This window comes from Aricia agestis, chromosome 7 (genome assembly GCF_905147365.1).
Source record: "Aricia agestis chromosome 7, ilAriAges1.1, whole genome shotgun sequence".
Classification (NCBI taxonomy): domain Eukaryota; kingdom Metazoa; phylum Arthropoda; class Insecta; order Lepidoptera; family Lycaenidae; genus Aricia; species Aricia agestis.
In genome coordinates, this window is record NC_056412.1 from 17,912,729 (window position 1) to 17,928,550 (window position 15,822).

The window sequence follows — 15,822 nt, forward strand, 5'->3', positions numbered from 1 at the left end:
TAGCGAAGTTAGTTGTCAAAAATGTATGGGGTTTGACATACAGATCGACAAGGCTTTATATGAACGTGAGCGGGGGCACTGCACGTAAAGGAGAACTGTCAAAAATGACGTTTTTGTATGATGGCAGCGTTCTTTCCTTTTTTCGCCACGTTCATATAAAGCCTTGTCGATACTCGATCTGTAACGCATCGCAACTCGCAAGCGCCATGACACTTAGCGATTTTTGGCTCTAAACAGCGAAAAGTAATTAAATATATTTCTCTGAATCTAATATTATATATTTAAGTTCATGTGAAATACTAAAACATGTGAAAATTCATCGTGTTATAAATTATTATAATAGGTTTTGATTAGTTATTAGGTAGGATACTTTTAAGTATCTTTTTTAAATCGTGTAAAATGTATATTAAGAAGAACTTGATAGTAGAATATTTCGATTTGTGTTTGATGATGTGTGGGATATTTTTATAACGCTAAGTACTCAAATACGGTTTTGCTCGATCGAGCAATAACGTCGAGCAAAACCCGCGGCTCGGGATTTCGTCCACACATTCAGTTTTTTTTTCTCGATAGTTTTATTCTAAATCGATATAATTATTTAATTCCATCAAACCAGCTCGATGTGAGCCTTCGAGCTGTCAGTTTTGCGGTCCACACAGTAATTATAAAACTCGATTTGGAGTAAAACTATCGAGCAAAACCGCATGTGATTGCTTAGCATAAGAGTACTATAATTTTTAATAGTATCTTGCAGTGACTGTAAAATTGATTTTTCAGTCACAACAATATACTATTAACTGTACTACATACATACAATAATTATCAAATGGAACAAATATATAAAAAAAATTAAATAAGGTATGAAAATCTTGAGAGTGCAGGAGCGATTTTGAAATAAAACAATGTAATATAAGTTAAGTAATCTTATTTCTTTAATCTAATACATACATTAGCGGTACAAAATCCTTACAAAAATCTTAATGACTACGTGATGTTTGGTATAATGTCGAATATTTACAATTTCCTCGTCAGTTTTCTTTCACTTTTCTCTGTGATTTTCCTGTAAAAGACAATAATTTTTGTAAATTTAAAATCTTAAACTGTAATCCCCTTACTAATAAACGCTGTATAAGCTTTCAATAGTTATACAGTGTTTTGTCTTCTTCAATCCAATTAAAAATGTCACTTGTGTGACAGGAACAAAACACTGTATAACTATTCAAAGCTTATTACAACGTTTATTAGTAAGGGGATTAGTTTTTATCCCACTATCACATGAATCCTTATGAGTTTAATTTCATAATCTGTCAGATGGTACAATCATAGAAATTAATTTATGGGCACATGCAGTACGGACCTCTCGACCTTGGTCTTTCACATTTGGTCGATCATGATCAGTCATGATCAGTCTTCTGGCATTACGTAGGTTCTACATCTGCCTATGAATCGACTTCTGGAAGTACATGAGAGATTATTATCAAGATTTAATAGACCAAGAGACATACCGAAATAAATCCTGTAGAGCTGGTTGAATGGCATCTCGATGGCGACGGTGGTCAGTATGGATATCACCAGCACTAGCAGCATCTCCGGCACCGGGAACTGGAAAAAAAAAGAATATTTATTCGGCTTCCGAGTAACCAAGCTCTATAAGCTGCTGCGGAAGAATTATTAATGATACTAGGTACGTAGAAGTTGATATAGGGAGATGGTGGACCAACGTAATTAAGTAACGTTATGTCCAGCCGATAGATCACGACTGACATTGCACTGACATATCACATAACCCTACCAAATGACGTAGGTCCGCCATCAATTTCCACGGTGGTACATACCAGTAGTAGCGGTGAGTAGTACTCAGAATGCCTCTGTATGCCGACGTTGTAGAAGAATATCGGGAACTGCGTGAGGTACACGCCGTACGCGATCTTGTTCAGGAACCTGAACACTCGCGACTCTATGAACGATGTACCGATACCTGAAGATAAAAGTTATGTTTTTTTTATTACTGTTCGCCCATATCCTTTTTTTGTTATTTTATTATTTAGATTTTTCGCACCAAGGACAATTGAAATTATACATTTTAATTAATTGTAGTCCATCACACCATGGACTTTTCTTATATATATATATATATATATATATATATATATATATATATATATATATATATATATATATATATATATATATATATATATATATATATATATATATATATATATATATATATATAATAAATAAATATATATTTATTGTTTTATAAATTACATAATAATAATATTAATGTTTTGAACGGTGTGGTCGAAGTGTGGCGGCCAGTAGATCCGACATTTTTCGATTTCCTTAGATTTTATGCTGCTCCTATTATAAAAGTTATGTTAATATCTATGTTGCTTATCAGTTAACAGTAGCGGCCTTACCCATTGCGAGGCCCCGGAAGGTCTTTGCGAGGCCCTGGGCGGATGGTCTTTGAGAGGCCTTACGAAAAAATACCTTGCGAGGCCCCTGCAAGAGCGAGGCCCCGGGCGATTGCCCTGTTCGCCACCCCCTCGGGCCGCCACTGCCACTTAACTTATACAGGGTGTAACAAAAAATTATTTTAGTGTGTATTGTCCCTCATATAGAGTTCACTTTGAAAGTAGCAGCACTGAAAGTGCATTTATATATATATTTATTTATAAATTCTTTATTTGCATTATAAACAATATAAAATAACAAAAAACAACATTAGGCAAGGAACATAGCAAATAGGCGGCCTTACCGCTACTTAATAGAATAGATTATAATATATACATATAATAAATAAATATGTATTTATTGTTTTATAAATTACATAATAATAAAATTAATGTTTGTCCCAGTGTGGCGGTCAGTAGATCCGACATTTTTCGATTTCCTTAGTTTTTACTTTATTACAGAAAAACGGCGTGAAACAGCGCTTGCGCTGTGTTTCGCCGAGTGAGTGAGTTTACCGGAGACTCAATCCCCTACCCTATTACCTTCCCTACCCTCCCCTACTCCCTTCCCTTCTATCCCTACCCTCCCCTATTAACCTATTCCCTCTTAAAAGGCCGGCAACGCACCTGCAGCTCTTCTGATGCTGGGAGTGTCCATGGGCGACGGAAGTTGCTTTCTATCAGGTGACCCGTTTGCTCCCTTATTTCATTAAAAAAAACATTTTTGTCATCTTGTTGTTCGAACTTGCGATCTCCGGCTCGAGTGTAGTCGCGAACTGAGCTCACAGGTCATCATTCATCAAACAAAATCAAAGTAAATACTGCAACATTCTACACTAAAATTTTTATCAGTGCCTCATGAGGACACTGCTTTAGGCCTATAAAGTATCCTATACATTATTCTAGAACTTTGGTTACCATACAAACATTCATCCATGCAGTCATCCTCAAAACCTTTTAAGTACAGAATTGTAGTAGTAGTATCAGTGTAAAAAACTGCGTCTAAATCAAAACATGAGCTCAGGTGCTACTTATATAGTAAATTATAAAGTACTATTATTTTGTCCTTAAAAGCATCTTGAAAATATTATAAAAATACTTTAGTATTTTTAATTTATAGTTTTATTATCACTGCAGCTGATGCTTCTTTTTATAATCTTTGGATAAACAAAACAGTTTCAAGAAGATCACAATTAGAAATAATGATATAAAATCTACTATTAAGCCATGGCTCGTCATTAAATTGAAAAAAATTACGATGATCGTTATAGCGCGGAAGTGCGAAGGTCTACCAGTGAAATCATGTGGGCAGGGGTTTTGACAAAAGATGGCCATGACTAATCAATACAAATTGTGCTATTAATAAATGTTAAGAAACAGGAACGAGGAAGAACAATCAGTGGCGTAATTATGGGGGCACCATTGTGAGGCCCCGGCAGATATTAATAATAATAATAATAATAATAATCATTTATTGCAGGCAATAAACCCATATAAAATATATAAAATTAAATTAAATTAAAAGTTAAAATTAAATAGTACATAAACATTGTGAATTTTAAATAATAATACAAATAAAATAAAATGCTACAAAAATATCGTTTAAAAAATATCGTTTAAAAACGATCTATATTCATAGATCACACACAAAAAACGTAAAAAATCTTTACAGGTGAGTTTTAACAAGCTTCATCTTTTGCGTTTTTTAAAATTACAACATGAGTCGCAGCTATGGGCTTTTTGCCCATAACCTTCTTTATCATCTTTTAAAAATATGTATTTTTTTAATATTGTAAACACATAATGTGTTGTAGTTAGACACAGCATTTATAACGACTTACGAAAATATTATTATTGATATGTCGCTGGACGTTTAGAAGCCAGACGAACCAATATTAACTATTATTACTTTTGTTGTAGAATATGAATAAAAGTGCCTTCGTTCAAGAAATAGCAAAGATTTAAATCTGTTGCAATTTGAAACTTTAAAGACCTGTTTTACCACTTTCTCATAAAGTGCCGGATAGGGGTGTCCAGTATCCACAACTTATTTGACAGATTCTCCATTTTTTATCTGTTAAGTTAAGTTGTGGATAGACTATTCGGCACTTGTCAGGAAGTGGTGAAACAGGCCCAGATATCTGTCAAGTTAAGTAGTAGATAGTCTATTCGGCACTTATCAGGAAGTGGTGAAACAGGCCCTAAAAGTGACTAGATAGGGAGAACGTTACTAATAATAATATAATAAAGTTGTGTAACTGTGTGGAATGTAAAAAATACTCAAATAAATCGAAAGTACATAGGTACATTAGAACTATTAAGCATTAAACGTGTTGGTAATATATGCATGCGACCAAGTATTTAATAATAAAAAGATGATAGAAGAATCGTAGATTAAAGCTTATCTACTTAATATGTCTACTTATCAAAGTTTCAAGTGCATTAATCGTCGTAAAAAACCTCAAAGGTTCAAGTGTAAGGTCTAAACTAGCTGTAGGTGTGTCCCCGTGCTGACCTTCAGCGCTTCCGTGGATGAGTGATGACATATTATATGCCTCGTGGTATAACAATTAAATTAATTCAGTCTTATCATAAAAAATTAATAGCAGATTTTTTGTTCAAAAATTCACTGTCACGCTACTAAAAATACTTTAGTTACGGGAGTGCCGAGGTGTCTGACAAGACGACATTATTTTTAGTTTTCATTTATTAGGCATAACTTGAAAAATCGCAACTCACTGATGCCGCCCTAATAATGTGGTTTAAAACTTTTAAAATTCGTGATAATAATTTATTATTCTTTAAAGTAATTAATTACTCAAATAAAAAAACGCTTTTCAATAGTGTGCACTATTATTACACTGGTGCTACAATTATTGTGTGCACTATTGCCGTGTGCCCTCTGACCACACTGACTCTTGGGGCTAGGGTTACCAACTTTTTTTGACAAAAAAAACGTATAAAGTGGTTTGAATAGGAAAAAAATAAAGTATTTGGAAGAAAAAAAAGTATTTTCCAAATTTTACAGTTTATTTATGAATTTTACTTTAAAAACGTATTTTTGTGTGCTTTTAGCACATGCTAACAATTTTTTGTTATCTTTAAATGTTACAAAGGTTGTTTGACAGTCAACATTTAAATTTAAATAAATACACAATTCGTATTTAATTAAATTTATTGATGCTCTATTTCTCTCTTCTCGCCACTTTAGCTTCATTACAGAAATAACTCTTTCAGTGAAAGCTGAAGTGGCCATAATGAATATTTTGTTTTACACGTCACAGTAAAGGTTGAAAATAAAGTATTTTTGCATACCTTATTTGTATGTAAAAGTATAAAGTATAATTACCAAAAATGAAGTAGGATACGTTATTATAAAGTATGGTTGGCAACCCTACTTGGGGCCCCGGGGCACATATTAGCCTTAACTCTCACAGCTAGATACGCCCCTGCATAAAATTACGTAGGTAAGAAACCTCAATTACTGTATAGGTTTATTTGTATGTGTATCAACCTGTATAATCATTGAAAAGTGCCCAATTTCTTATCTGATATCTCTAGGACGTGATTAATAGCTCGGACCAAAAAAAGCCATACTGCGAGCTGGTGAGTGTAAAGAGCCCTTATAATAAAAACTCACACCCCACATCGAAACATTAACCCCATAACGAAACGTCAAACACAGTCGCTCCTTGCGTAGTGACTTTTCACTATTTAGTTATCTGTGACTCCATATTATGGAACCTTACACCCTATAAAGAAAAAGACACCCCATAACGAAACTGACGTCCTATTGCACTTAAACACAGCTGAGACGACCTCTGTGGCTCAATGGTTAAGAGTGTGTGGCAACTCAAGCCGGGGGTTGCGACTTGCGGGTTCGAATCCTGCTGAAAGTTTTCAATATTCCTGGGTCATGGATGTGTATTAAAGTATATTTTGATATCGTTGCTCGTAACACAAATCCTTCAAGTACTTAGCACGGGGGGGGGGGGGGGGGGGCCAGACTGACGTGTGGAGCGTCCATAGATAATAAAGCAAACTTCATTCAAACTTCCACATGAACTTACCCGCATAATCGTTGCATATAGCCCAGTGTCCGATCCCCATGGCCAGCCCCCACAGCACGGGGGAGAAGGCCGCGAACAGCGCCGCGGGGAGGTGCTCGTACTTGTACCCCTCTAGCCCCATCTGGTAGGGGCTGATGAGCGTGAACAACCCCACCGCGAAACTTACGCCCCATAGCGCGCGGACTTGGTTCTGAAAGTATCAGAAATTATAGGTCTACCAGAATCTGATGGCAAAAAGTGAGAAATTAAATTGACTCTAGCAATGTCGGGGTACAATTGGAATAAAACATGTTGATCCTTTTTTCCTTTTAGCGGCTTATTCTGTGTGTGAAACATGCAAATATAAAAATTTATCCAATGATCAAGAATATTTTTTGAAAATCTGCCGTGAAAATTTGGCATCAGATTCTGGTAGACCTATAGTTAAAATTGCCCGTTCGGAAATATGTACCCAAATGTTAAGTACCATCGAGGAAATTGATTCATAGGCAGTTGACAGACCGACATCATTTGGTCGTATCATGTCAATTCAATTTTAATTGTGATTTGTCGGCTTGGTTTAGCATGACGTGACGAAATTTCGTAGATCCCTTTGAATGAACTTCTCTGATAGTACATTTTGTCGAAATATAAGTAACTTTTCCTTTTAGGCACATTAGCATTGCAAGAAAGGTCTTAGGCAAGTTATTTCACGGTCAAGTTATCGATTGTGAAATATCAAGTTGTCTCTGTTTCTTTGGCCAATGTTATTGGGACCAATTTATTTTCTTCAGTTGTTTGCTTATCGTGTCACTTATCGTGTATAGTGTTCATAACAATCAGCAACTAAATTCCGATCGGCAGATAACACATGCTTACATAATATATATTATGAATAATAAAACAATAGTGTTGTATGTGACAAAGCAGTCGTGCCAGTAGAGCCATAAACGACACCTGCGCCAGACAGTTTGCTGATTTACATACAACCCGATCCAAATATCTTCAGACTTGTTTCGATGACGTCAAAACCGTATTATCGCGAACTAGTCGAATCTCAAGATATTTTAATGATTTCTTTATCGGGCCCACCATGACACATTCCCAAATCTGGCACTCGCGTATCCTCCGCCGTATCCAATTTCCTCTGGTATGATCTTAGGGGGCCTGAGGACATGCCAAATCTACATTTTGACTGGGTGGGCTTACATTTAGCGAATGTCAGCATTTGGATCTAGTAAACCTAAGTAGTAGACATCTTGATTTAAACGTGGATATCGTGCTGATCAGGCATCGAAGTCCAGCTGTGATGTTGGCTCCCTCTAGTGTATCAATGTTAATTGCCTTAAGGGCCTGAAAATTTTTTGAAATAATTTCGAAACTTGTCGTTTTAGGGTAAAAAGTAAAAACCTTAAAAGGAAAAAAATCTTCTTATCTCTATGTCTTATATAAAAAAAACAGGAAAAATTAGGTAAATACTATAAATTATCGATATCGTTATATTAATCGATTCGCAAATCTAGTCATTGCGAAAAAAGACAAAACACAAAAAACTAAAAATTTATTTCTATGTTTCATTTAACTTAATTATAAATTTAGTTTTAAAAGTGTTTGCGGACTGTGTTATCCTGTTTAATTGGCGACTAATTTCATTTAAATATGTCGTGTTTGAACTGTATGTGTGTTCGTGAAATATTTTTAGTGTTGTTCAAATAGAACGAACGTTTGACCGAAAATGTAATTCCCCAGAAATTTTACTCGTACTTAGAATTACCTTTTTACAATCAAATATAAAAATAATAAAAACTAATTTATATCCAATATAATATACAAATTGTAAATTTTGGGTCAACAGAGTGCAATGCGCTTAATCAAGTTTTCATATTATTATCTTTATTAAAAGCAGAGCAATGGGATTTTTGGTCCTGAAAGAAGTGTAGTGAACCTGAAAGACTGAACCCTTTTTTAAGGCGATTAAAAAAAACTACTAGTAACTCGAATTGGCGCAAGTGGAAATAGAGAAAATAATAATAGAAAATTAGTTCTTACGTCTGTAAGACTGGTAGACTTCTTAGCTCGCAGCACGAAGGCCATGAGCACCCCTATGAGGTAGATCGTCGCTCGGTGAGTCGGCAGGATGTAGGAGTAGCGTGCTGCGTCCAGGAGTTTGTTGACTCTGAAATCATTATGAAAATAAGAAATCCATACTAATAAGTTTCTTACTTCTTCGTACTTAAAGGAGGTGAAGGTATAAAAATCCTTTGAAATATGGGAATGGTCATCTATAGCATGGGGCACAGAATACACATTAGTTTAACAAGCAGGGGTCACCAATTAGTTTCGCTCGGGGTCTGTTTTAAGAAATAAAATGACGTTCGCGGTTCACACATTTAAAAAAGTTTAAACAAAATTGTATGTTGCTACGGAAATTACAAAGGTATTTGTTTGTATCAATGAGAAAAGTGACAATTATTGTTGCTATATTATGTATAAGTCGAGACGGTCGAGACCGAAATTAATTTTTAACGAAGTTCATCTTCGAACATGCTTGTAGGTCCGCACACAATGGGTCGGCGGTCTCTAGGAGGAGACTCTAGGCTATTTAAGGAAACAAAAAATCAAAATCGTTTAAGCATAGATCTGTCTGTGCTAATATTAGGTAATTGCTATACCCAATGTGTATGATTTTAATTGTAGTTTACCCAGACGAAGTCTGGACTATTATTTTTTAAACTGTGTGTTTACTCTTTAATATTTGAAGACTTACGATTAGTTTAACAACTACGAGAACTATTTAAAATATTTTTGTATTGACTTTATTCTCCAAACCTCGAGAGTATGCTACTTAAACAAGGTTTAACAAAGGTCAAATTCCCATCATCATTCTGTGGTGAATTTGAAATAAGTTAATTTTTACCATAGCGCTAAGTTTTATTCTGTACATCGTTTCTCTATGGAGAAGTAGATTCAACCGACTGTTAAGAAGGATATTATTTTCATTTGTATCTGTAAGAGATAGATCATCAATTTAAGTATCCCTTAGGATCCACTTAACTTAATTACTTCCAAAAATATACTCACGAGATCCCGTAGTACACGAACATGCTGATGTCGTACCAATGGATGGCCAGGTACCGGAGGACGGTGGAGCCGACTGCTATACCCAGCATGAGGGCCAGCCCCAGTCTCCTGGACTTCCACAGCAGTAGCATCAGGGGTAATGTGGCTACGTACAGCTGCATGTCTATGCCGAGCTGGTGCGTGTGGGTTAGACACTGGAATACAGGTTAAGGGACTTTAGATTCTCCTATTATACAGGGTGTAGCAAAACTAAGTGATAATACTTTAGAATTCGCCGTGAAAGTAGCAGCGCTGAAAGATTATATTTTTTCCTTTGTATGGAAAAATTCATGACGCGGATGCTCTTGCCCATACAACTTACAAAAAAAAATGCCCTTTCAGCGCTGTTACTTACACAGTGAACTCTCTAGCAGGAACAAATACCCTACCCTAAAGTTACACCTTCTATACACAGAAGGTGGAGTAAAGGTATGATTTATTGATTGAAGACATGAGTGCAGGGTGGGTTACTAACACTTTACAACATAAGAGCAGTTTTACTAATTTTTTTCCCTTATAATTTGAATAAACCGTGTAAAATACTTATCTAATTCATCATGTAGCTAATATATCTAGCTATACATAGAATCCAAATTGATTTAAAGTAATTTTCCCGGTCTTAATGCCACAAAAAAAAAAAACAACTTTCAAATTGCTAGTTACTAACTTCATGCACTCATGTCTTTCAGAAAGAAAAACGCATATTTTTTATTTATTTTTTAGTTTTGTTACTTGTTTTAAGTTAAGTGTGTTAAGTTTACTCGTAAGTTGTTGGGTTTCAGTAGAGATAGTAGCGATCTGGAAATAGAAAGAAGAGTAAAAAATACATGGGCAAAATATTGGAGCTGCAAAGAAGTTTTCAAAAACGACAATATGCCTTTACATTTAAAAAGAAAAGTCATGGATTCTTGTCTTATCCCATGTCTCATATACGCGTGCCAAACCTGGAAATTTACGAAAAAAACCAAAAACAAAATAATCACTTGCCAAAGAGGAATGGAACGCAGCATGATGAACATTAAAAAAGTACAGAAAATAAAGCACACACATATAAGAGCTCAAACAATTGATGCTTTAAACCAATCACAAAAATTTAAATTGAGATGGGCCGACTTAAAGACAATAGGTGGACAAAAACGGTGTCATCTTGGCAAGGACCACCAGGTAAACGCTGCAGAGGAAGACCCTACGCGAGATGGGAAGACGATATCCGAAAAATAGCCGGACCACAATGGAGATATATAGCACAGGAAAGAGAGAAATGGCAATCTTTGGAAGAGGCCTTCACCTGAGAGGGGTTCCTAAGTAAAAAATATAATTTAGACTAGAAAAATAAGAAAATATAATATCTTTTAAAATGTAGTAGTTAGGTAAAAATTAATGTAACTGTAACTGTTTAGGAAATAAAAGGCTTTTTTATTTTTATTTTATTTTTATTTATTTATTACTTGTTTTAAAAATTCAAGTGTGCACTTTCCCGCGTTCCATTTGATGTTAAAAACGATCAAAACGCTCGAAATGCCTCCTATTTTGAGCGTTTTTATAGTTTTTAACATCAAATTGAAGTGATGGAACGCGGGGATTGTATCATTTCGTTCCCTACATTTATTGAATTCTTTTTTCGTATTTGACTCCTACATTTTAAGCCCTTAGTGGTTATTAATTGCAATGTATCTATCTTATTATCCTGGGTTCTCAGCACTACTACCCATAAAAATAAATAAATATCTATGGACGCTTCACACCACGTCAGTCTGGCCCCGTGGTAAGTACCTGAAGGACTTGTGTTACAGGTACCAGACAACGGAAATATATTTAATATTTTTATACTATACATATATTTAAGATTTTTATTATATCATACACATATTTAATACACATCCAGACCCGGGAACATTGAAAACTTTTTGTTCCGTCGGCGGGATTCGAACCCGCGAGCCCCGGCTTGAGCTGCCACACACTCAACCAATTGAGCCACAGAGGTCGTCGAGGACGGTATAGTACGCGTATATAATAATAAAGTGCTAATCTTTTCGTATTATGCGTTATCTATAACAAATCTGTGGGAGTTTAGTGTCACAAACGATCACAATTACATAATGAAGACATTATGTTCATATAATCATATTCTCATAGTTATCACCGATAGGTATATTCCCAGACTGTTCTATGAGTTATGAGCTATGACAATACCTGTATAGTATCTGTTTTTAAGACGGAAACGCATAATACACGCGCCGGAGTTATCCAAATGGTAAAGAAATAAGAAAATCATAAGATTAACAAATAAACTTGAAAAAGACCAGGAAAACAATGGACGATTCGCCTAAAGGTAACTAAACCACCGCCTAAATACAATAAACACAGTTTTCCCAAAAATTTACAAGTAACAAGTGTAACCTACACTTGTTACTTGTAAATTTTTGGGTGCAACTACACCTGCATTTTTCAGGTTCCTAAACTCAAAAACTAGAGGATTTTTTAAGTTAATTATTAAAATTCACTCTTCATTTTGCACCGGTTTTCTCCTTGACCATTCGTAATGGTAGTGGTAGTTAAGAAGTTTGTGCTAAAGCATGACTCTGCTAGGTATTTCTGCAATCGTTATTGATCCTATACCTCCAGATTCCTCATCAAGGAAACTCACCATATCCTCAAAACCAAAGTAGTTGTGGATAAAGAGGAAACTCTTCCACATGTTCTTGACGCAGACGCGGCTGTGCTCCTCCACCACGAGGTTCCACTGCGGGCCGTTGTTCACGTCCGGCAAGATGTACGTGCAGAACAGCATCAGACTCAGGAAGAGGGGGAAGAGTCTGAAGAAAATATCTTAGATGTAGGTGCAAATCGCTTGTTAAATATCATGCCATTCATTAAAATTAAGAAAGAACGAGAAGGCGTTAGTTCTGAATTCAATGTCAAATAAATCCACAATTCTTTTTAGCCCAGACTGACTGAACTCACAGAAGCAATGGATAGTTGACAAGTATACACAGTAAACAGTTGTATCGTTTGGCTAGTTACGACGACTTGCACCTTGAAATAAGTATTGCGACCACGGCATGATGCAAAACTGCTCGAACCCAGCCAGCTACTCAAAATTTAAAAATAATTGCCAGCGGGTGTAATTATAATTACCATAAATCTTACCTGAACCATCTAGAAATTAGCCTCTCCTTGACGTCTATAGTTCCTTTCCTGTCCAGTTCTTTAAGTAAGTTGTGGGCATTCAGAAATCCACTAAGGTACAGAAAACTGTCTGTGTATAATATGGCAGACCTTCCGATAACCGCCCAAGGCATGCCGAATACCTAAAACATGGGGTTATTGGGTATAAAGTTAAGGCAAAATTCATGATTACTTTATTTAGTTCGTAAATAGATCACGCACAACTCGATCACATCGCTTATTTGCTGAGCGATGTTAAAGTACTTTAAAAGTACTATAGTACTTTAATTTACGACTTAAGAGACCAGTTAAGTGGGATACTCACAGCAGAATACGTGGTTTTGTTAACGTACGGGTTGTGTGCCATAGCCATGGACTTATGTGCGAGGAGCAGGGTGATCATATTGATACCCCTCATCGCGTCAACACCCTTCACTTTGTCCGTAGTGTCTGATAGATCGAAGAGTTTCTTGAAATTTCTCTTCAGGGAGAAGCCGTTTAAAAGCTTCTCGAAGTTTGTGGAGCCTTCCTTTCCATCGTCGAGCATCGTCCCCAAACTCAGCAGGAGGAGAATGGCGAGAAAGAATGCTCTGGAACAAATATCAGCTGTCAAAACCAATTATATTACAGCGGATCCAACAGCGCACAATTCTGAAATGCGCTATTGATTGTGGCATACACCTCATTTTTTATAACGTATGCTCTCTATTCAAAAGGTAGCCCAAAGCAAGTCTGATGATGATAAACCTACAAATCGTCTATTCCCATAGGCGTCGGTGAACAATAGGTTGAGACAATAGGTGTTGTCTGACCGGGCCTTCACATGTTTCGGATGAATGGCCAGGTATTTACACACTATAAAATCGATTCTTCAGACGTCTGTACAGAACACATTGATTTAGCACCATCGGACCGATAAGGCGCAACAATGTTTGGTGGACTTCAGGTGAAATACGGTGAACTCTAAATTCTCCTTAACGATTTCCGAGAAATTCTCTTTCCATTTAGTTATATCGTAACGCGACGTGAATTCATAATTTAAGGATAAGGTTGAAATAGGAAATATTATTGTAACTTATTATGTTTTAGGTCTACTTTAAATCGAAGCAAAATAACTTTTTCAGTCAAGTACTTCCCAAACGAGTTCATTAACTCTCGCCGTCAAACAATTAGTTTGGCGAGATTTAAAATGTAACAATATTATGTAGAGTTTTATGAATAAATATATGAAAAAAAAAACTTTTTCATGGGGATGCGCTGGCCGGTTAACTTGCCAACCTTATCGGTCGACTTGTCGGCCAACTTGCACTTAAAGCGGTTTACACTACAATATTATACAAGTCCAAAAGTAAATAAATAAAAAATGTTTTATTTCTGAGTAGATTTTAAGGAAATACTTTCAGAATGTTAATATTAATATTAGCTACGGTGCCTACCACCGGTAAAGAACTCACATAGCCAAGAACCATCCGAACGAATACTTCCGCACCGCTGTTCTAGAAGCTTATGAGGATGCGCTAGTCGGTCAACTGTTCGACCAACTTGTCTATAGACTTATCGACCAACTCTTCAGCTCGGCCAATTTATGCTAAAAGAGGTTTACACTAATTCAAAAGAACTCACATAGCCAGGGATTTTCCGAAGGAGTAAGGTCGCACCACGTTCTTGACGGTGCACATGGTGTTGTGGACCTTCACGGAGATGCGCAGGTCGGTCAGCTTGTCGGCCAGCTCGTGCTCCAAGTCGAAGCTGCTGCAGGAGCTGGGGATGCAGACGCCCCACAGCAGGCTGGAGTACCGCGGGAGACGGTGGCCCATCTACAACAAAACACATGATGATCATATATGCATCTTTTGCAATATTTATTATATTGGTTATGGTCGGCAATAATCGTCGGCAATGGTTGTAAGTTACAACTTGTAAGTATCTAAACACACTAGGCCGAAAATACGCGACTGAAGTTCGGCATGATTACGCCAGCAATGCGCTACGCATACAATATAACGCAACGTAATGGCATGGTGTGTCATCAGTCATCAATCATCAGTCATCAGTCATCAGCAATTTAAAATACATTGCAGGCGTAATAATGCTGAACTTCGGCCGCGTTTTTTCGGCCTAGTGTGTTTAGACTAAGATTATCAAGTGCGAGACGCGTACAATTTTCATACAGAAATAATTGTGCCTTTTCTCCTGGACACAAAGTATCTCCGCGTGGAAAGGTATTGGACAGATTTTTATATTTATAGGAGGGGTTCACGTTTGCTCTTGTTTCAACAGGGAGGTAGCATTAATGGCGATCGCTGTTCATCAGGATATTTCCTTTTTTATATAAATTAAGAGGCCAAGGGAGCAAAAGGGTCACTTGATGAAAAGCAACTACCGTCGCCCATGGACACTCGCAACATCAGAAGAGCTGCAGATGCGTTTGCCGGCCTTTTAAGAGAGAAGGCGCTCTCTTCTTGAATGTTTGTAGTTTGTATTTCCTTGGCTCGTTGGCCCTTATTAAAAAAAAAGATAAATTGATTGGCCTTTAGTGCCATCACGAAATGATTTGCAAAAAGTTCATTGACAAATGTTTTTATGTAAAAAACATGCCAGGCGTCGATTAACATAAGCGGTTGTCTTGTAGGCTTCAATGCTAAGATCTATTACTTAAGGCACGAGTCATCCATTTGGAATGACGCCACGTATCTACTACAAATTCATACTTAATGTGGTGGTACCCAAAATTAGTGCCATAATCCTATAACATCGCACATATCGACATTTCTGAGCACGACAAGATATCTACAACGTCTGAAATAACATCTGCAGTGGGCTTCGGCCTGACCGAGTTAATCACCTCGCTTGGTCAAACGATTGCGGCCACTAGGCATATTCCCACACTAAAATTATAAATGCAAAAGTGTGCCTGTCTATCTGTCTTAAGAATTTAAAGATATTCATACTTAATGTGGTGGTACCCAAAATTAGTGTCATAATCCTATAACATCGCACATATCGACATTTCTGAGCACGACAAG

General features: G+C 36.5%; 1 protein-coding gene across 1 annotated transcript in view; it reads right to left on the reverse strand.

Annotated features, from left to right (window-relative positions):
* Nucleotides 1-908: 908 nt before the first annotated feature.
* Nucleotides 909-15,822, reverse strand: part of LOC121728722 (nose resistant to fluoxetine protein 6-like) — a 52,712-nt gene continuing 37,798 nt past the window's right edge. The window contains exons 4-13 of the mRNA XM_042116961.1: nucleotides 14,420-14,613; nucleotides 13,122-13,386; nucleotides 12,779-12,939; nucleotides 12,276-12,444; nucleotides 9,590-9,783; nucleotides 8,558-8,684; nucleotides 6,530-6,719; nucleotides 1,836-1,978; nucleotides 1,506-1,602; nucleotides 909-1,060 (exon numbers count right to left, since the gene is read on the reverse strand). Coding sequence (XP_041972895.1) covers nucleotides 1,029-1,060; nucleotides 1,506-1,602; nucleotides 1,836-1,978; nucleotides 6,530-6,719; nucleotides 8,558-8,684; nucleotides 9,590-9,783; nucleotides 12,276-12,444; nucleotides 12,779-12,939; nucleotides 13,122-13,386; nucleotides 14,420-14,613 — 1,572 coding nt within the window. The 3' untranslated portion in view covers nucleotides 909-1,028. The remainder of the gene's footprint in view (nucleotides 1,061-1,505; nucleotides 1,603-1,835; nucleotides 1,979-6,529; nucleotides 6,720-8,557; nucleotides 8,685-9,589; nucleotides 9,784-12,275; nucleotides 12,445-12,778; nucleotides 12,940-13,121; nucleotides 13,387-14,419; nucleotides 14,614-15,822) is intronic.